This window comes from Tympanuchus pallidicinctus, unplaced genomic scaffold (assembly GCF_026119805.1).
Source record: "Tympanuchus pallidicinctus isolate F22 unplaced genomic scaffold, pur_lepc_1.0 scaffold147, whole genome shotgun sequence".
Classification (NCBI taxonomy): Eukaryota; Metazoa; Chordata; class Aves; order Galliformes; family Phasianidae; genus Tympanuchus; species Tympanuchus pallidicinctus.
In genome coordinates, this window is record NW_026294666.1 from 18,636 (window position 1) to 39,861 (window position 21,226).

The window sequence follows — 21,226 nt, forward strand, 5'->3', positions numbered from 1 at the left end:
GCGGCGCTGACGGCGGCGGAGCGGAGCGGCGCGGGGCGGCCCCGGCAGAGCGCACGGCACCGCCTCCCGCCCGGGGCCGCCCCGCCCGGGCCGCCGCCGCCGCCGCCGCCGCCGCCGGCTCCAGCACCGCGGAGAGCGCGGGCAGCACCGGGGACAGCGCCGGGGCAGCGGCACCGGGACCGGCACCGGCGGAGGCAGCGGGCCGCCCCCATGGCGCTGCTTCGCGTCCTCTGCCTCCTCGCCGCGCTCCGACGTAAGCACCGGCACCGGTGGGGGGGGTGGGGGTGGAAGGACCGATGGGAAGGGGCTGCGGCGGGCCCGGGGCTGCTCCCGGTGGAAGGCGATGTCGGGGGGAGGGGCGGGGAAGGCCCGTTACCGCCCCGCAATGCCCATTGAGGGGCGGGAGCGGGGGTCCGGAGGGGCCGGGACGGTGGGGGTGCGGCTCTGGGACGCTCTCTGCCCCCCCCCCCCCTTTCCCTCCCCGGAGCTGTGCGGACCCCCCCGGGGCACCGGGAACCCAACGGGAATCCACCCCATCCACGGTCCATCGGAAGGAGCGGCACCGACGCGGGAACAGCCGCACCCCGACAGCCCCGCACGCTCACGGCATCAGAGCCGCACGCTCACAGCCGGTGCACGGCTGCACCGTCACACTGCACACCCGCATCGTCCCACAGCGGTCACACCTGCAGTGCTGGAGTTGCACAGCCCTGGGCACTCGCAGCATCGCAGTCGCCCCATCGCTCCCATTCACCGTCATCCCAGCGCATGCACACTCACCTCGTCGCTCCTTTACACTCGCATCCCGTTACACACTCACCCATCCCATCAATCCATCACCCCGTTACAAACCCACGTTCACCCCACGGCACCCCAGCACACTCACAGCCCGTTGGACGCTCATCCCATCGCTCCGTCACCCCGTTACACACTCACGCCCACCCCATCACACCCTCACACCCCATCACCCCATCACCCCATTACACACTCACACCCACCCCATCACACCCTCACATCCCATCACCCCATCACCCCATCACCCCATTACACACTCGCACCCACCCCATCACACCCTCACATCCCATCACCCCATCACCCCATCACCCCATTACACACTCGCACCCACCCCATCACACCCTCACATCCCATCACCCCATCACCCCATCACCCCATTACACACTCACACCCACCCCATCACACCCTCACATCCCATCACCCCATCACCCCATTACACACTCACACCCACCCCATCACACTCACCCCCTACCTCCCCATTACACGCTCATCCCATCGCTCTGTCACCCCGTTACACACTCACGCCCACCCCATCACACCCTCACACCCCATCACCCCATTACACACTCACACCCACCCCATCACACTCACCCCCTACCTCCCCATTACACACTCATCCCATCGCTCTGTCACCCCATTACACACTCACACCCACCCCATCACACCCTCACATCCCATCACCCCATCACCCCATCACCCCATTACACACTCACACCCACCCCATCACCCCATTACATTCCCACACCCCATTACACACCCACCCCCCACGCCCCCCCCCCCGGCCCCCCGCAGCCCCCCGGCTCAGCCCCCTCCCCGCAGGCAGTCTGTGCACGGACACGGAGGAGCGTTTGGTGGAATACCTCCTGGACCCCGCACGCTACAACAAACTCATCCGCCCGGCCACCAACGGCTCGCAGCTCGTCACCGTGCAGCTCATGGTGTCGCTGGCACAGCTCATCAGCGTGGTGAGTGAGTGCCGGGCCCCAGCATGGAGCGGGCACCCCAAAACCAACCCCAGGACCCCATCACCACCCCAGCACCCCATAACAGACCCCAGGATCCCATAACCACTCACTCCTGGGATCCCATATACTCCCCCCTCCAGGACCTCATAACCACCCCCAGGACCCCATAACCACCCCAGCACCCCATAACCACCCCAGCACCCCATAACACCCCCCAGGATCCCATAACCATTCCCGGGATCCCATATTTCCCTCCCAGGACCCCATAACCACCCGCAGGACCCCATAAACACCCCAGCACCCCATAACACCCCAGCACCCCATAACACCCCAGGACCCCATAACCATTCCCGGGATCCCATATTTCCCTCCCAGGACCCCATAACCACCCGCAGGACCCCATAAACACCCAAGCACCCCATAACACCCCAGCACCCCATAACACCCCAGGACCCCATAACCATTCCCGGGATCCCATATTTCCCTCCCAGGACCCCATAACCACCCGCAGGACCCCATAAACACCCCAGCACCCCATAACACCCCAGCACCCCATAACACACCCCAGGACCCCATAACCATTCCCGGGATCCCATATTTCCCTCCCAGGACCCCATAACCACCCCCAGGACCCCATAACACCCCCCAGCACCCCATAACCACTCACTCCCGGGATCCTATATACTCACCCCCCCCAGGACCCCATAACCACCCCCAGCACCCCATAACCACCCCAGCACCACATAACCACTCCTCAGCACCCCATACTCACCCCCCCGCCAGCACCCCATAACCACTCCCAGGACCCCATAACCACTCACTCCCGGGATCCCATATACTCCCCCCCCCAAGACCTCATAACCACCCCCAGGACCCGATAACTGCCCCCAGCACCCCATAACCACCCCAGCACCCCATAACCATTCCCGGGATCCCATATTTCCCTCCCAGGACCCCATAACACCCCCCAGGACCCCATAACCACTCACTCCCGGGATCCCATATACTCCCCCCCCCAAGACCTCATAACCGCCCCCAGGACCCCATAACCACCCCAGCACCCCATAACACCCCCCAGGATCCCATAACCACTCCCAGGACCTCATACTTCCCCCCCCAGGACTCCATAACCATCCCCAGGACTCGATAACCCCCCACTCCCAGCATCCCATATCCCCTCTCCCTCCCAGGATCCCATAACCACCCCCAGCACCCCATAACCACCCCCCCAGCACCCCGTATTTGCCCCTTCTCTCTGCAGCACGAGCGGGAGCAGATCATGACCACCAACGTATGGCTGACCCAGGTGAGCCCCACACGAGGGACCCCAGTTCTTCCACCCCGGGGGCCTCCTGCACCTTGCTGTGGGACCCCCAGATCACCCGCTATGGGACCTCTTGCCTTGTGCCCCCCTGCCCTGCCCCCAGGACCACCACTCAGTTTGGTTCCCCTTTGCCCCACGGCCTGGAATCCCTACCCTGGGACTCTGTTACCCCCTAATTGGGATCCTCACGTCCCTTTCCCCGTGACATCAACAGTCGTGGGTCTCATCGACCCCCTGATTTGGATCCCCTATAGCCCATGATTTGGGACGCTGTTGCCCACTGCCCTGTGATCCCACTGCTCCGGGACCCCCATACCTCCTGGGCTGGGACCCCTTTGCCCCATGCCCCCCCTTCTCCCTGCGGTGGGGCCGTGCTGAGCACAGATGCTGGCAGGAATGGGAGGACTATCGCCTCACCTGGAAGCCGGAGGACTTTGACAACATGAAGAAGGTCCGCCTGCCCTCCAAGCACATCTGGCTGCCTGACGTGGTGCTCTACAACAAGTAGGTGCTTTTTGGGGTGTTCGGGGGGGGGGGGTACAACACCCTGACCCCACTCAGACCCCAGGGCTGACAGCGCGTCCCATCACCCAGCGCCGACGGGATGTACGAGGTCTCCTTCTACTCCAACGCCGTCATCTCCTACGACGGCAGCATCTTCTGGCTGCCGCCCGCCATCTACAAGAGCGCCTGCAAGATCGAGGTGAAGCATTTCCCCTTCGACCAACAGAACTGCACCATGAAATTCCGCTCCTGGACCTACGACCGCACCGAAATCGACCTGGTGCTGAAGAGCGAGGTGGCCAGCCTGGATGATTTCACACCCAGCGGCGAGTGGGACATCGTGGCGCTGCCGGGACGGCGCAACGAGAACCCGGATGACTCCACCTACGTGGACATCACCTACGACTTCATCATCCGGCGCAAGCCGCTCTTCTACACCATCAACCTCATCATCCCCTGCATCCTCATCACCTCCCTGGCCATCCTCGTCTTCTACCTCCCCTCCGACTGCGGCGAGAAGATGACGCTCTGCATCTCCGTCCTGCTCGCCCTCACCGTCTTCCTGCTGCTCATCTCCAAGATCGTGCCGCCCACCTCGCTGGACGTGCCGTTGGTGGGCAAGTACCTCATGTTCACCATGGTGCTGGTGACCTTCTCCATCGTCACCAGCGTCTGCGTGCTCAACGTGCACCACCGCTCTCCCACCACTCACACCATGCCTCCCTGGGTGCGCACCCTTTTCCTCCGCAAGCTCCCGGCGCTGCTTTTCATGAAGCAGCCGCAGCAGAACTGCGCACGGCAGCGCCTGCGCCAGCGTCGCCAAACCCAGGAGCGAGCCGCAGCCGCCACGCTTTTCCTCCGGGCCGGCGCTCGTACCTGTGCCTGTTACGCCAACCCTGGGGCTGCCAAAGCCGAGGGGCTCAATGGCTACCGGGAGCGGCAGGGGCAGGGGCCGGATCCCCCGGCACCGTGCGGCTGCGGGCTGGAGGAGGCGGTGGAGGGCGTGCGTTTCATTGCGGACCACATGCGCAGCGAGGACGACGACCAGAGTGTGAGTCGGGGTGGGGTAAGGGGGGGATGGGTGGGCGGGGAGGAGGGTAGGGGTGCGGGCAGAGCCACAGGGGGCCGCTGTGGGGTGTTGGTGGGGTCTGCGTAGAGCTGGAGGGTGCAGGCAGGGCTGCTGGGTGCAGGAGGGGCTGTGGGGTGCAGGAAGCTTTATGGGGTGCAGGCAGGGCTGAGAGGGATGGGGTGCAGGCAGTGTTATGGGGTGCAGGGGGGGCTATGGAAATGGGGTGCAGGCAGTGTTATGGGGTGCAGGGGGGGCTATGGAAATGGGGTGCAGGTGGGGCTGTGGGTATGGGGTGCAGGTAGTGTTATGGGGTGCAGGGGGGGCTATGGAAATGGGGTGCAGGTGGGGCTGTGGGTATGGGGTGCAGGCAGTGTTATGGGGTGCAGGGGGGGCTATGGAAATGGGGTGCAGGCAGTGTTATAGGGTACAGGGGGGGCTATGGAAATGGGGTGCAGGTGGGGCTGTGGGTATGGGGTGCAGGCAGTGTTATGGGGTGCAGGGGGGGCTATGGAAATGGGGTGCAGGCAGTGTTATGGGGTGCAGGGGGGGCTATGGAAATGGGGTGCAGGTGGGGCTGTGGGTATGGGGTGCAGGTAGTGTTATGGGGTGCAGACAGGGCTATGGATATGGGGTGCAGGCAGTGTTATGGGGTGCAGGGGGAGCTATAGGGCATGGGGTGCAGACAGGGCTATGGGTATGGGGTGCAGGTAGTGTTATGGGGTGCAGGAGGGGCTATGAGGCATGGCTAGCAGAAAGTGTTACGGGGTGCAGGAGGGGCCATGGGGCATGGGGTGCAGGCAGCGTTATGGGGTGCAGGGGGAGCTATAGGGCATGGGGTGCAGGTAGGGCTATGGGTATGGGGTGCAGGTAGTGTTAAGGGGTGCAGGAGGGGCTATGAGGCATGGCTAGCAGAAAGTGTTACGGGGTGCAGGAGGGGCCATGGGGCATGGGGTGCAGGCAGCGTTATGGGGTGCAGGGGGGATTATGGAGTGCAGGAAGCATTATGGGGTGCAGGCAGGGCTGTAGGGGATGGGGTGCAGGCGGGGCTGTGGGATGCACACCGCTGCGGGATGTGCAAAGGGCCGTGATGTGCATGGAGAGCTGTGGGAGGCGTGCAGGGCCGTGGGGCGCGTGCAGCGATGCGAGGTGCACAGACAGGGCTGTGGGGTGCACGCACACACCCACACCACGGGGTCCCTGCTCGGCCACGTCCCCAGGAGCCCCCAGTGCCCCATATTTGGCCCCTTCCCCCAGCAACCACACGGCTGCTCCCAGGAGGGCTGACCCACGCAGCCGCTGCCGCAGCACCGTGAGGCTGCAGATTTCAGGCAGTCTGGGATGGGGACACAACCCCAGAGCGGCTGAGCGGCGAGATGAGTTTTCTGGACTCAGCAGAGGAGCTGCCAGGGCAGGGATGAGCCCAGGGAGCCGCAATGCTGAGGGTGCAGATCTGGGGCACCGCAGAATAAAGGGCTGGGAGCTGAGCCCCGAGCTGACCAAAGCAATCCTGGCCCCACGCAGGTGAGTGAGGACTGGAAGTACGTGGCCATGGTCATCGACCGCCTCTTCTTATGGATCTTCGTTTTCGTCTGCATCTTCGGCACCGTCGGGATGTTCCTGCAGCCCCTCTTCCAGAACTACACCACCAACTCCCTGCTGCAGCTTGGCCAGGGCACCCCCACCTCCAAATAGTGCTGGGGAGGGACGGGGGGTGGGGGGACGGAATGAGCACAGGGGACGGTGAGCTTTGTGCTCTCAGCCCACACTGCAAACCAATAAACACTGACACCGGAGTGGATGCTTTGTCGTAGTGTCATTGAGGGCAGGCGAAGGAGCGCGTTTTTCATGTGCTTCTCTACAAACAGGGCTCAGCCACGGAGCACGGAGCAGCTGGTGGGCAGCGGTGCGTGGCACGAGGGGATGGCACACGCCAGAAATGATTTAAGACCCATTTATCCAGATAGGGATCGATGATGCCACGATTCGTTTTGCACAGCAGAGGAAACTCTGGGTTGCTGTGGCTTGCTGTTCCTCAACCACCTCCTCTCAGATGCTCCCAGCACCGAAATCCTGAGAGCTTCACCCTGACAGCAGCACCCTGCCTGGTCCGTGTGTCCCAACGCTGCTTCCCAGTTCTGGGTGCAGCCCAAGTCCTGCTCTGGCCCCAGTTAACAGGGACCCACGAGTCCCAGGGGGAACCCAGGGAGCCCTGAGCATCCCAACAGAGCACCCCCAGCAGCCGGCAGCAGGACAGGGAAGCAGCCAGGCTGCCCTTCCTTGCTTTTCTGCTGCTTCCCATCCCACACGCGGATGCTGGAGTTGTTCACTGTCACCCTGTTCAGTGAGGAGGAAGGAGGCTGAGCGCTGCCCTGCAGCCCTGAGCCCTCCTGGGCATTTCTCACCTTCCACAAGAGCGCTTTTGCTTGACGTGTGGTTGAGCTCAGACGTAAGAGGAGCACACGGCCTCACCTGCAGCCTCCCAGCAGGAAAGCAACGTGAATTCCCCAGCCCAGAGAGGAGCAGCCCTGTCCCAGAGACAAGGAGGAGGTGGGAGAACTCTGCCCAGGGCTCAAATTCTGCTCCCAAAACCCCTGGTTAAGGCAAGAAGCTTCATCCACCATTACCACAGCTCAGTGCTTAGCAAACGACAACTCATTTCTGTTGTTCGTGAGCCCTCGGCTCCACATCCAGGGTTCCTTTCAGTCCTGAGCACTTCACACAGCCATGGAGCAGAGCCAGGTAACAATACCTAAAATTTATTAACACGGAATGCACTGCTGGCAGCTGTGCAGAGCTCAGTCTGCGTCCCAGCCCAGCCAAGCTGCCAGCCACCAAACAGCAGGGAGAACACAAGACATAAAACAGCCTGCCAGCTTTCTCCAAAGAGAGAACCTGCCCCGAAATCTGCCAGAGGGAGCTGCAGCACATGGTCCAAACGTCTCAGGGCTGCGGTCCCTTCTGGTTTCTTGTGCCTTCTTTTTTTTTTTTTTAGAAAAAAACCAAAAAACAAACAGAGATGAGAACACGAAAGCAAAGAAACTCAGGCTGCCCTAGCTTAAAATTAAAAAGAGACAACGATTCTCATGCGTGGTTTAAAAGAGGACTGGGAGGAACAGGAGCAGAGAGAGAAGGCAGCCAAGGCCTACAGAGGAAACTGCTGCAACTACTGGTTGCGTCTCAAGAGGAAAGTGGGGAAAGATGGACCCATACACCCTGCACACACCCACCCAGGGCAGCTGGTTATGCATCAGAGATGGAGAAGTTGTCCTCCTCCTGTGGTTTGCAGATCCAGCTGCCGTAGCCCATCTCCTCCAGCGCACTGAAGAAGCACTGCTTGGCTTGCTGGTACTGCACGGCTGCTTCCTTTGCTTCTGAGTACACCGAGAGCTTCTGCAGCTCTTTGCAATCAGTCTTGGCACATAACTGGCGGAACAGGGCAAAGGTTTTCCTCTTGGACACACGAGACACCTCCAGCTTCGGGCTGAGAAGGAAGAAAAAGGCAACGGTGAAAGACATGACACAGAGAAGCCGACAGGAGCACGGGACTCGGGACAACCCTGTGGCAGAGGCCCATGAGATCCCCCAGGGCTCTGCTGCAGAGCCTGGGCACAATCTGTTCTGCTTCAAGAGCTCTGCATCGAGTCAGCTTGAAATCCCCCTCCCCACAGCAGATACTGCAATGCTTGCTGTAAGAATACGACTGACCCCATCTCCCCGGCCAGAAAAGCAGCATCAGGAAAAGCTCTCCTTACCCGTCTACTTTCCCTTTTGTGCCATCCAACACTTCCACTCTGCTTTCATCAGCAAGGCACCAGTTCACTGAAGACTCCTTTGTCTTGCCCGTCTGCCTGGCGGAGTCGTACACGCTGACTCGTCCAACCTGCAGCCACAGAGGGAAGGGGGGGTTCCCAACACCATGAGATGGGGGTAAGAGGGTGACCTGGGCACACAGCAGCCACCAGCCCTGCACTCAGCTACGGCCTTTGCTTTCCATCCCTGATGCTCAGTGCTCTGCGTGTTAAAACCTCAGCTACCCCACGCTGAAGGTCCTCCACTGGTGCTCCTTTCTGGGTCTGATCTCACCTGAGAGAAGTGAAATCTGAGGAGTTTCCAACCCTTGCACTCAGCTCAGCCGAATTCCTGAGGTGAAGAAGCCACTATTTGCTGCTAAAATGAAGGCTAGGAGAGTAACCTCGGTCTGCATCTCCCCAGGAAGCCACGGACACAGGGAGATGGGACGCACTGCTCTACCAGCTGACACCCCTATAGGGACCTCAGTGAGAATGAAGGGCTGAGGTGGAAGAGAAGATGGAAACAGAGAGGAGCACAGACCTTCGGGTGGTTGATGCAATACGGAGCCTGGAGCCTCTTCTGCAGCACATCCCCATCCCTCACCACGCGGCAGCAGATCGCTCTTGTCAGGTGGCCCTGGCTGTACAGGTAACCTATGAAGGCACAAATGAAGGCATCAGAGAACAACGCAAGTAACAGACGAGCCCTGAGAATGACAGCATTAAAAGCTGGCAGCCACGGGGATCAGCAGCAGCGAGTTCACTGCTGCACACCCCTAGGTGGAAGCTTATGGTTTGTATGCGCCCTTAGCGACGCAAGCTTTGTCTCACCCTCACAAGCACCTTCTCAAATCAAGAATCCTGGAGGAAAACCTCACACCACCCACTACCTACAACCCGCAAACTCCAAAACGGAGCAGCTCTGCCAAGACTGACGTTTCAGACTCTTACTCCTGTAGTCTCCACACTTGGGGGGGGGGTTACTCGGCGCTGCAGCTCGCTCCACAGCCGTCCCAACCCAGAAAGGGACGATGAGACTCGTACCAAGAGTAACAGAGCTGAGGTACACCGGCTCGATGAAGTGTGACAGCAGTGCTCCTTGCAAGCCCAGCACGTTCCAACGTAAGATTTTGTCACTGCAGGACATGGTGCGCAACCTCTCCCCATGCTGGATCCCATCCCACGTCGGCACAATGTCACTCGACTCCACAGGAATGGTGCCTTCCCCTGTGTGAGCAAGGAAAGCTCTCCTGTCAGGACTCAGACACTCATTCCCTTTGTTTCTTGCTTCAAATCCCACCACGGCACCACAGAGAGCGAGGGAAGGAAGCCTGGAGCTCCAGGATGGCTCAGAACGGAGGACTGCAGCTACCCAGCACACAGGGAGCAAACTGCACTCACCGTTCTCCACCTTGGTCCGCAGCTTGCCTTGCTTGGGGTTCTCAAAGAGGGGTTGATGCTCTGCCCGCCCCTCCACGCTCGCCTGGTCGCTGCAGGACTTATCAAAGAGAGCTCCATCTCCACAAGGTGCTGTGCTAGAAGTGAAATGCTCCTCAGGTTACAGCCGGGTCACGGAGAGCTGCCAGGGCTGGAGGTGCTGCACTGCTCACCCCCTGCATCAGCCCACACCAACCTGATGTAGAGGTGGAAGGTGATGTTGCTTTTTATTTTGAGTCTCCTCCCTCCCGCTGGCTCAAAAATGCTCTCTTCTGGAGAAGGTTTACAGGGGTCGTACTTCATCAGCTCACTATAGAGAAACCTGAGAACAGGAACAACGCATCAAAAGGGGCTTTGCTCCTCAAGACAAAATGCACATCGATCCACGCACTGCCCAGGCCCTGGACAAGCAGGGTCCCAAGCTCTGCCTCCATCAAACCAAGGACAGAATGGCACGTGACACCATAGAGAGGCATGGAACAGAGCAGATTTCCAACCAGGCAGCTGACAGGCAATAACAAATACGCGTTGTGTTGGGTAAGCAGATAGAAGCACTGGCAGAGGAGAGAAAGGAGGCTGGCTGGCTCAGCTCTGCTGTTTGTATACATCTGATCTGAGCGTGAAGAAGACTTCAAGGTTGTTAACCCAGCACCTTTAGTCAGCACCGAGTCTGCACGCAGAGTAAAGAGCCCCAGAGGCAGCTGAACACGAGCAGCATTATCAGCACGACCCCACGATCTGTTTACATTGGGTCTTTCGTGGCTGCTGCTGGCCGGGAGCAGAGGAAAACCCTGAGGTCTCCAACACACCGTCAAGGACTGAAGAACAACTGCAGCTTCACAGAGACCCCTCAAGAAGAGCGCGTGCAGGAGAGGGGAAGCTCACTGCTGTCATCTCTGACAGGCTCTGCTGTGCCAGAGCAGCCCAGCAGCTACAGCTGTCAAGATTAATAGCTCAGACAGACGGTAAGCAAGAGTGCAGCCCTCTGATTTCACAGCCTGCTGAGGGCCGACCCTCAACACCTTCCAGAGCTGAGCATGGCACAGAGGGCACACGACAGCTTTACAAAAGCAGCTTGCTTTGCTGCTGCTCGTAACTGGGAGGGCAGGCAATTATCGAGGCTCGCCCAATCGCGTCTCACTTCAGCTCTCGAGAAGCTCTGAATGCTTTTACAGATAAGAGAACAATCGGGCAGTTTGGTTTGGGAAAAAGCTCTCCCAGCTGATGCAAAGGGATTTGTCACTTATCAGCACACAGCTTCTGCACCCACAAGTGCCACCAAAGGATCCGGGCTGCAAAATCCCCCCCGCGCTGCCTGGAAGCGCTGTGCTCAGACCAGAGCCGTGCTTTGCGTGCTCTGCACCACGCTTTTCTTTTCAGAGCAGCAGAAGAGGCCCTCGGGCTCTTGGCAAGTCTCCAGTTTGGTCCTAATTTGGGTACAGTTCAGGCGTGGCCCTTCCTTATCACAAATAACATCCCTCTTTTTAACAGCACGTGGGTAAACTGGTGTTAAAGCAGTGCAGGAACCGCCGCGGCTACAGCCCTTGGCAGGCACAGCCCTGGGCTTCCCCCCTTCTCACCTCACAAAGCCTCTGCGAGAAATGATTTCTGCATGGCAGTCGTTCACTGTCTCCCCCTTCAAACTCAGCTCTTCTCCTTTCACACACCGATTACCTGAGGGGAAAAATAAGAGAGAAACGGAAGGCTTGTCTCGCTTAAAGCCACGACAAGAGCCTCGCAGGAAGATTTCATCGCACCGAGTTTCACTTCCCTGGGCTCCTGAGCAGCACCTACCTCCCAGGTTATCACCTTGACCCAGGGAGGAAAAGAAGGGACAGAGAGCCCACACTGCTCCACGGACAGCAGAGACTCTGACTGCCACACTTTTAGGGCAGCGTCCCTCCAAGCCTCAGCGCTTTTCAGCTGTGACTAAGAGGGGAACCTGCGCTATCTGAAGGAGCCCACGCTCCGACGCACACAGCAGCACACAGCAACGCAAAGATTAAGAGCAATACAGCTGAAGGTGTGATCACTTTGTTCTTTCTCTCCACCTAAATCACTTGTGACACCATGTGAGCCCTGCGAGCGTTGCTTGCCCTTCCGAAGCCTCCAGCAGCAGCCGTTCCCTGCTTGGAGCTGATGGGGAACCCAGTGGGGGACTCAGAGCACAGCTCGTGCTGGAAGCAGCCCATACCTGTCCCGATGCTGACCACCACTCCCAAGTCCTGGTCTCCCTTCCGCATGATGATGGCAGCCAGGATCTTCCTCCCAAGCAGGCTGTGCTGGATGCAAGCAGTCAGAGCGTTGAAGCGCTGGTGGCTCAGCATGGCCATCTGGTCGTGGAGGGTGCTGCCCCTCACTGGGAGCTGCAGGGCAGGGAAGAAAAGAGCTCAGGCAGCAGCTAACCCAAAACACAGCTAAGCAAGCAGAAGGCAGGAACGCACAGAACACGGACTGCAGGCAGAGCCATTCGGGGCTGAACACACGGAGGGCTGGGTGAGGACCTTTGGGGTATGTCTGGGAAAGCCTCTCCAGCGCTCCGAGCTCTGCTCCAAGCACATCATTAGCTGCAGCAAGCTGCCTGCCTGGCAGAGCTAAACGAGCTGAGGGACGGCCTCCTGAGACTGCCAGGGGGAACCCAGTGCAAAGCAGCAAAACCCAGCCTCGTCTGTTTTCCCAGGGACTCAGCCAAGGATCTCTGCGGCTGGCTTTGCAGGAATTCCTCCTCTGGCTGCTTGTTAGGAGGCTGCACCTGCAACTGCCTCCTCTATCACCGCCCCCCACCACGTCCTCCCTGATGGATTTGCTATTTAGAGCCACAGCTGCGCATTTGGGAATGCAGCTTTGGAGAGATCACCAAACTGAAAGTGAGATTTCAGGTTTGGGATTTCCATCCTGACTCAGCCAGAGCTCCACTTGTGTCTGATGCTCTTTCCGAGCTGATGCCATTTTCAGTCTAGTATGAAGGCATTCGGAATGGATTCTTTCCTTTTTTTTTTTTAAATCAGAATAAAAATGAAAGCATTCCTGTACCACCACAGGAACTCACTTCAGCAGCTCGTGGAAGTATCAGAGCATAACGAAGCCCTGAAGCAGACACCAGAAGGAGCGAAGAGCGTGGCTGCGCCCTGGGGAAATATGCAGCCCATTTTAGCAGAGCCTCAGCTCATCTACACCTTCAGAGAACAACCATCTGGGGCATTTTTCTGCCGGGCTGAGCAGCAGCAGAGACAGAGGGCAACAAAAGCAGACCCAGCCTTAGAGCTGGACGTTACCTCTGTGATGCTCATCCCTCCCAGGCGCTCTGCTTTCTCCGTTTCGCCGATCAGAACGCGGAGCGCTGCGTCAGCTGCCTCCTGCTTGCCCTGCTTCTTACTGTGTGCAGTTACAGCTGGGAACCAGCGGCCTCCAACCTTCGCCTGATAGACAAACCTGTAAAGACAGCAGAGCATTTGAGAGCTGAAGAAACCCTTCGGTTTCAGCCTGGTTTTGAATCTCTCAGTGCAGAGAAGAGCAGAGTGCAGGCGGTGGATCCTCAGCAGGTTCGGCAGAGGCAGCAGCACAGCCTGTTGTCATCTCAAAGCACACGATGGATTTTACATTCTCTACTTCAGGACAACAGCAACAAGGCAAGATTTCCACCCGGAGAGACGCAGCCACTTACTTTGGGTCATGGGGAGGTCCTGTCTGGTCAATGAGCTTGAACTCTGCAGCAAAGCCATTGGAGCGGGCGTATTCCAGCAGGCCGCTGACCGGATTGACGTTGAGGTATTTGATGAGCTCCCCAACACCCTTTGCTTTCACTGCTTTGGGTTCATCAGGAACCACCATCTGCAGAGCACAGCTGTGTTCACCCTGGGGCTTTGCAACGGGCTGGAAGACAGTTGGACAGGACAGGGCTGTTAAACACCAACGGCACTGCAGGCTTCTGCAAAGCCCTACCAGAGTCACAACGTGACCTCGTGGGGTGAAATGCAAGACTTAAAGGGAGAATGCGACACAACAAAACAGCTGGGTGTCACAAAGAAGCTCCCTGTACCTGTTCAGGTGGGACACGTGGCGCCGACTCTCCAGAAAGAATCTTCACAGCAACCTCTGCTGCCATTTGCTTCGCTCCCTTCTTGCTGTTTCCTACCACAGCAGGGAAAATTTGGTCACCCATTTTCACACAGTAGCTGAACCTGACAGGACATCATAGCATACGAAGAGCGTTAAGCACACACATCTCAGTCTGTTTATTATCCCTTTCTCCCTGTTCAACTTTAAATCCTTCTGCATTATCTCCAGTTTGAATCTACCACCACGGCCTCAAGCTGGAAATCCCAGAGCAGTGCTACCAGGTAGGGCACAGGACTAGAAGCTGTTCTTGGTACAGCAGAGCATCCCTGCTCTGAGAAAAGGCATTCTTTTAGTTTCCTTCTGGAGACAGACGTCGTGGAGGAGCCATGCCCAGACTCCTCAGTAACAGGTCAGCTCAGGAGGAGCACAGGAGCGCTCTGAACAGCAAGGTGTTAAGGGAAGGAAGGGCCTCCATCCTCCCCAGGGCTGACAGCAGCACGCCGTACCTGGGATCGTGAGATGGGCCATCCTGAGACAGCAGCAGGAATTCAATCGTGTTCCCAGACTTCTGCCCATACTCCATCAGCACGCTGATGGGGTGCTTCCCAGGGAGCAGGTTCAGCTGAGCCGGAGCAGGCGACAGATCTGGCTCTGAATGCGAAGGCTGCAACGAGAAGATTGAGGAGATGGGTTTCACAACGAGCAACGTTTGACCAAACTCAAGAAGAAGATGACAAGATTCACCTGTTCCAGCTCAGAGCTGTCAGACACAAATGGTATTTCACTGTTCAGTCCGTCAGTGTATCCATTCTCTGCTTCCTGCATCAGGATCTTCATGGCATTAGCTGCTGCCTCCTGTTTAGCAAGTTTTTTGCTCCCTGCTTCTGCTGGTGGGAATGGGCGCCCATTAATCAATGCCTGGAACTTAAACCTTTGAAAGAAAACCAAGAGACAAAAATCAGCAGGATCAATCAAGAGGCAAAGCCGTGCTGCTCTCACTGCATGTGTTTGCTCTTGGAAGTCGATGAGAGCGAGCAGGCAGCTCCAGGCTGAGAGCAAACCTTTGCTGCCATGAGCAGAAAGGAGAGCTCTGTGTGTATCTCACTTCACAGCATCCTCCAGAGCTGCTTAGGAGAGATGCAGCAGCTCTAGATTTCTTTCTGCAAGAAAGGGACGAGCTGCCTTGTTCTGCAAGCCACAGAGACAGCTGGAAAGATGCAACAACCCCTTGCAAAGAGCAGCTCGGTCGCATCCTATCAGATGCCCCATCCCTGCAGGCATTCAAGGCCAGGCTGGAGGTGGCTCTGGGCAGCCTGGTCTGCTGGTTGGTGACCCTGCAACGTTGAAACGAGATGAGCATTGTGGGTTGTTTTTTTTTAACCCAGGCCATTCTATGACTCTATGATCCCCTGCGCAGGGAAGCTGCTCTGCCTGCACCTCATCTGGGCTCTTCTGTCCCTCTGGCACTTTCCTTGAATGCCAGCAGTGCTGTGAGCCACCCAGTGCATCCACAGCAGCTCAGGAGGGGCTGCCTCACAGACACCTCTCATGTTTGGTTGCTTTTCCAGCTACGCAGCTCCTCTCCTGCTCTCCAGCCCCGTGCACAGGAAACTCGCTTCCAGAAAAAAAACAAGGGGTCACACGGGATCCAGAGATGGGCTGAATCATAGAATCACCAAGGTTGGAAAAGACCTCAAAGCCCATCCAGTCCAACCGTTCCCCCATCACCAACAGCTCCCACTGAACCACGTCCCTCAACACCGCATCCAGCCTTTCCTTGGACACCCCCAGGCTCGGTGCCTCCCCCACCTCCCTGGGCATCCATTGCAGTGCTGCCCACCTTTCTGAACAGTAACACTTCCTCATGTCCAGCCTGAATCTCCCCTGCCGTGGCTTGAAGCCGTTCCCTCTGCTCCTATCACTGATGGCACCAGAGCAGAGGCCGACCCCCAGCTCACCGCAGCCTCCCTTCAGGCAGCCATAGAGAGCAGTGAGGTCCCCCCTGAGCTCCTCTTCTCCATGCTGAACATTCCCAGCTCCTTCAGCCTCTCTTCATCAGCCCTGTGCTCCAGACCCCTCACCATTTCATTGCCCTCCTTTGAACGCGTTCCAGGCCCTCAATGTCTTTCTTGCAGTGAGGGGCCCAAAACTGCACACAGCACTCGAGGTGCGGCCTCACCAGTGCTGAATACAGGAGAGATGGATCCATTCCATCTCCCCTTACAAAAAAGACCTGGGACTCTGCCTTCAGAAATTAGGCCAATTTTCCTGTCTAGCGAATCTATTGACGTGCTCCAGTGTGGCACATACACACTTTTCACCATCTCGCTCAGGAACAGCCACAATTCAGCAGTCGAGGTGGGACCCCAGAGACTGACTCCACGCAGCACAGCATCGTGCTGCACTCTGACCTTCCACACCACAGAGACACCACGGGTGGGTTCACCTCATTTAACCCAAACTCGCTGCTCTCAGCTGCTTTGTTTGGGGCTTCCTTCGTGCCTGCATCTGGATAAGTCAGAGGTACCCCAGAAATGCCAGTTTTACTCTCTCGATATAAGCAAAATTGAAAGCCAAAGGATCAAATCATACAGGGCATTTAGCAGAAGAGATGAATTCTACCTCTGTGTGGGGTTACCAGAGCAAAGCTGGGGTTAAAACGTAGCCTAGCTGATTTGTGCTTAAATACAGAAATGAATCAGCCCAAAGCACAGCAAACATCAACAAGAAGCCTTTAGGGACAACAGCAGAGCGAAGCTGCTTGAAGTTAGCTGAAACAAAAAGAGCTCAGGGATGTCAGGAAGCATTCTTACCGTGGCTCGTGAGAGGGCCCACTTTGCTCCAGCATGGTGAACTCACAGTGCTGGTAGGTAAACTGGGAGTACTCGGTGAGGCCACTCACTGGGTTCTTCTCCTGGCACGCCAGCAGCTTCTCCACGGGCGTGCATGGGAAGACAGTGTTAAACTGAGCGGCGTAGCTGGGGGAAGACTGGGAGTGCATGATGGATTCCGACCCGTCCGACTGCTTGGTGATAGTGTTCAGATAATCTGGGATATCATCCGAAGCCCACCTGCCGTTTTCAGAGCTATCGTAGCTGCTGAAGCCAGAAAATAAGGGCTTGGAGTCCTCAGGTGCTGCTTCCCTGCCAGCAGCATCGCTCCGAACGCTTTGCTCTGACGGCTGCTGCCCATCTCCCACGCTTTGCTCCGCTGTTGTCGTTGCTGGTGAAGCTGCAGCCACCTCCTGCAGAGCTGGAGGCACAGGAGGAGGCTGCACAGCCGGCTCTGGTGCAGGATCTGCTGGTGCTGCAGTGGCCTTCAGCCTCATCTCCATCCGCTCACGCTTCCTGCTCGTCAGGGACCATCGCGGAGGGCTGGAGTTCTGCTTGCGGACATCTCCCAGCTTCTCCAAAGCACTGAGAAAGGAATTCACATCCTTTGCTCTGGAAAATCCAATATTTCTGGCAAGGTTGATGGCCGTCGTGTCCGCCACGCTGAACAAGAAGTTGCAGATTTTGTCCTTGGTCTCAGCCATGGTGGGATTGGGGTCTCTCCCACAAGCTGCACTCCTCTCCTCTCTGCTCTCAGGAGCTGGGTCTGTGCTCCCCACCCCGTGCTCAGGAGGGTTTCCTTCTCCCTCCGTGTTTGGGTTGGCAATCCTCCACAGCGGCGGTGTCCCAACAGTTCTGTGCACTTTGCCCTCCCTGAGGAGCTGATACAAAACACGATTGACCTCCTTCTTTGGAGTTTTAAGCTTACGTACAAGATCGTGAACCGTACGAGTCTCTCCCTCCCGGAGCTGCCCTAAAATACTCAGAATTTCTTGTTCCAAGCTCTGCCCAGCAAGAGACAGTCTCTGTAAATCCAGTCTGATGGCAGACGAATCTCTTTGCAAGTCCTCCTGGGGGTGATAATGAGGAAAGGGACGATGTGGGGGTGTTTCTACCTGCTGCTTGCTGGAGAACTTATGCCATCCTGCTTTGCCACGGCCGCCCTGCTCTCTCCCTGCAGGAGCAGCAGCCTGCCATCCTCCAGCACGCAGCTTGCTGTACGACTGCGGTCTCTGAATTAAGCAGACATCACCATCCTGCTCTGCTAGGTGCCAAGAGGATTCCCAATTTGTTTTCTGTAAGGTCTGGGGGCAGTTAAAGAAAGCTGGGCGAGTGTTGGAGCAGTTATGCTTCGCTCGGGTGAGGTGTGAGCCTTTGCCTCGAGCAGTGCCTCTGCTCATAGCGCACTGCTTGAGCACACGTTTGTGTCCAGGCTGCCTGCACACCAGGAGCAGCGATTCTCTCCAGTTCTCAGTGGATACCTGCTGGGAAGACACACAAAAAAAGAACCCGATTAAAAACCCAATCACACAATTATATGCTTCCAGAGGTGCAGTCTGAACAGCCTCCATACTACTGAGACATGCGTCCTGCCAAGCCTTCCTGCTTTCCACTGACATTAAATTATTCATGTGAGCACAACTGGCAAATTACACCTGCCCAGGTCAGAACCCAGCAGCCAGGAACCCTGGGTGAGGTTAACAAGAAGACAGCTTTAAAAGAAAGCGATACACTGCTCTCATTGGGCTGAACATCAACCCAGCTGCACAGGCTGTCTGAATTTTGGTGATACCTTCTGGCACCACTGGGTGATTCCAAGCCACGAGCAAGTTTCACTTCTGTGTCCGCAGGGAGGCAAGAATCTCAAGTCCGCTTTTTGCAGCTTGAGAGGCAGAGGGAGGAGGCGAGGCAGCTCAACGTGGCACAGAACAGAGCTGCAAGAGCCTCACGGTGGATTTAAGATTTGCAGCTGAAGCCCAAAACCCCAAATTCCCCCTTAGTTTGTGGACTGCACACAACCTACAGAGGTAAAGCATCACACTGCAGAAGTAAAGCGATATCCTACAGAGAAATCGGATAGGTGAGCACTTTGTAATGCCATGAAGGTGCTTTGGGATGGCAGCCCGAGTTTCACTCGCACCCTGAGGGCTGTGCCAACCCCTGGGCTGCAGCTCTGAGCTTTTAAAGTGTTGCTTAAAGAGAAGCAGTCACGCATAGGGCATATCATAGCCCTCCTACACGCAGCAATGCATAATTTCTGTTGGGCTCCTTCCCTGGGACCCCCACATCACCCAGCATTGGAAAAGTCTTTGCAAAGAAAGCCCTCCGACTTCCCAAAGTGCTGCAGCACTGAAGGGTGATGTGACAGAGAGAAAAGGAGGAGGAATGCCCCATCCCTGGAGGCATTCATGGCCAGGCTGGATGTGGCTCTGGGCAGCTTGGTGTGGTGGTTGGAGACCCTGCACACAGCAGGGGGTTGGAACTGATGGTCACTGTGGTCCTTTTCAACCCAGGCCATTCTAGGATTGGATGGACGGATGGGGGGGATGGATGGGTCCTTCTTTTCTTGGCTGCTCCTTTTCTTGGAGGAGAAAAGGCTCTGGATAGACCTCATTACAGCCTTCCAGTACTCCCATCCCTGGAGGCATTCATGGCCAGGCTGGATGAGGCTCTGGGCAGCCTGGTCTGGTGTTTGGAGACCCTGCACACAGCAGGGGGTTGGAATGGATGGTCATTGTGGTCCTCTGCAACCCAGGCCATTCTATGAGTCCATGATTCTATGGCTTCTTATGGCACCCTGTGGATCCTCTGGGCAGCCTGGTCTGGTGGTTTGTGACCCTGCACATAGCAGGGGGTTGAAACGAGATGAGCATTGTGGTCCTTTTTAACCCAGGCCATTCTAGGATTCTATGATGATTCTATGATTATGGTACCCTATGGATCCCTTATGGCACCCTATGGGTTCTCTGTGCAGCCTGGTCTGGTGTTGGTGACCCTGCCCACAGCAGAGGGTTGGAGCTGATGATCATTGTGCTCCTTTTCAACCCAGGCCGTTCTACGATCGGTTCTATGAAAGAAGGGAGGCTGCACACGGAGCGCTCGGTTCCCAAAGCAGCAGAGCACGTTCAGCTCACCGCTCCTTAATCACACCGAGCACCGACTCCGGCCGTGTTCCCAAAACGCGGCTCCTTTCGCTTCAAAGAAGCACCGAGCGTCGGGGGGCAGCGCTTCCCGTCACGCGTTACCTGCGCTCCGGTCTGCGTCCGGACGGCCAAACCGAATCGCCGGAGGCGGTACCGGTCCCGGGGTACCCCGTAAGATGGCTGCCGATCCTTTCGCTTTCGGTTCCGTCCCCGTAACCGTTCTCTCCGCCCCGCCCGGGGGCGGGCAGCGCTGGAACGCGGCGCCGTGCCCGAAACTGTTGGGGAGGAGGGGAAAGGAGGAGCGCGGCCGTGCTGGAGGCGGCGCGGAGCAGCGGATCCGGGGAGGGGTTCCGGTCCAGTCCCGGAACCACCGTGCGCGTCTCCGAGCGCCGCCGCGGCCACGAGACGAAAATTCTCTTTATCCTCCGTGTTCACGCACCGCGGAGGCACAGCCCCGCATCCCGCCGTCCCGTCCCCATGCCCCCACCGCCCACCACAGAGCTCCGGGTGCCTCCCGGTACGCCGTGCCCTGCCCCCCCCTTCCCGCTCCTTCTTACCGCCGCCGCCGGCGCCGCTGAGGGCGCGCCATGATGACGTCATCGATCTAAGCCGCGCGGCGTCGCAGCCGCCATCTTCCTTCAGGGCACGGCGCGAAGGCCGCGTTCGGGCAGGGCAACGCATGGCGGCGGGGGGGGCTGCCTAGGCCGCTTCCATACGGAGGACACCGCTCCGACTCCCGGATCCTCCATTCCCCACCCCCGGGCGCCGCTTGTTGCTGTGGGCGCGGCCGCGCAAAGCCTCACTCTGCACGTGCCTGCTACCGCGCATGCGCCCTGTGATAGCCGTGATGCGCATGCGCCTGAGCGCTGCCTAGCGGACGCATGCGCAATGCGCGATGCACACGTGCCGGGTGGGCGTCGGGTCTGGTCAGTGCGGGGTCTTCATTGCCCCAGCTGCCCTCCTGGGCTCTGTGACTGCTACAGTTCCTCCGGCCCCAGGGTCCCCGTTATTCTCTGGGCCTCCAACCCCCCCTCCCCGTTCTCCTGTGTTCCCCCAAAGCCCCCCCGGGGTTTCCCCTTTCCCTAAGCTCTCCCCACAGCCGATGGGGCTCACTCACCTTCTGTGTGCCCCACCCCGAGCAGACCCTTCATCTCTCATAGGGCCCCACTGCGCCCCACGGGGCTTCGCTGTCCCTTGCGGTCCCCCACCCCCAGTTTTTCCCATTTCGATTCATCTTATGCAGCATGGAGCTGCCCCCTCCCCCAGCCAAGCTGCAGCCCCCATTCCCTGCACCATTTTCCAGGAACA

The 21,226-nt window shown here is 58.0% G+C and overlaps 2 protein-coding genes across 4 annotated transcripts; one reads left to right on the forward strand and one right to left on the reverse strand.

The window, feature by feature from the left end:
- The first annotated feature begins 116 nt into the window (after positions 1–116).
- On the forward strand, positions 117–6,450 carry CHRNB2 (cholinergic receptor nicotinic beta 2 subunit). The gene is made up of 6 exons (XM_052674449.1): positions 117–253; positions 1,615–1,760; positions 3,022–3,066; positions 3,479–3,588; positions 3,679–4,639; positions 6,179–6,450. The coding sequence occupies exons 1-6, from the start codon at positions 211–213 to the stop codon at positions 6,347–6,349; spliced, it is 1,476 nt and encodes a 491-aa protein (XP_052530409.1). The 5' UTR covers positions 117–210; the 3' UTR covers positions 6,350–6,450.
- Positions 6,451–7,397: 947 nt separating this feature from the next.
- On the reverse strand, positions 7,398–20,724 carry ADAR (adenosine deaminase RNA specific). Of its 3 annotated transcripts, XM_052674446.1 has the most exons (17): positions 20,476–20,724; positions 20,021–20,193; positions 16,758–18,259; positions 14,689–14,875; positions 14,451–14,608; positions 13,925–14,066; positions 13,550–13,758; positions 13,161–13,317; positions 12,080–12,251; positions 11,466–11,559; positions 10,082–10,207; positions 9,850–9,983; positions 9,493–9,675; positions 8,990–9,102; positions 8,410–8,537; positions 7,885–8,138; positions 7,398–7,632 (listed from the first exon to the last, which is right to left on the reverse strand). In XM_052674446.1, exons 1-16 carry the CDS (start codon positions 20,597–20,599, stop codon positions 7,898–7,900), a joined length of 3,843 nt encoding a protein of 1,280 aa, XP_052530406.1. In that variant the 5' UTR covers positions 20,600–20,724; the 3' UTR covers positions 7,398–7,632; positions 7,885–7,897. The 3 variants fall into 3 exon arrangements, with proteins under 3 accessions (XP_052530406.1, XP_052530405.1, XP_052530408.1); XM_052674445.1 differs by having other exon boundaries at positions 7,398–8,138; XM_052674448.1 differs by having other exon boundaries at positions 7,398–8,138; positions 16,758–18,256; positions 20,476–20,721.
- Positions 20,725–21,226: the final 502 nt, after the last annotated feature.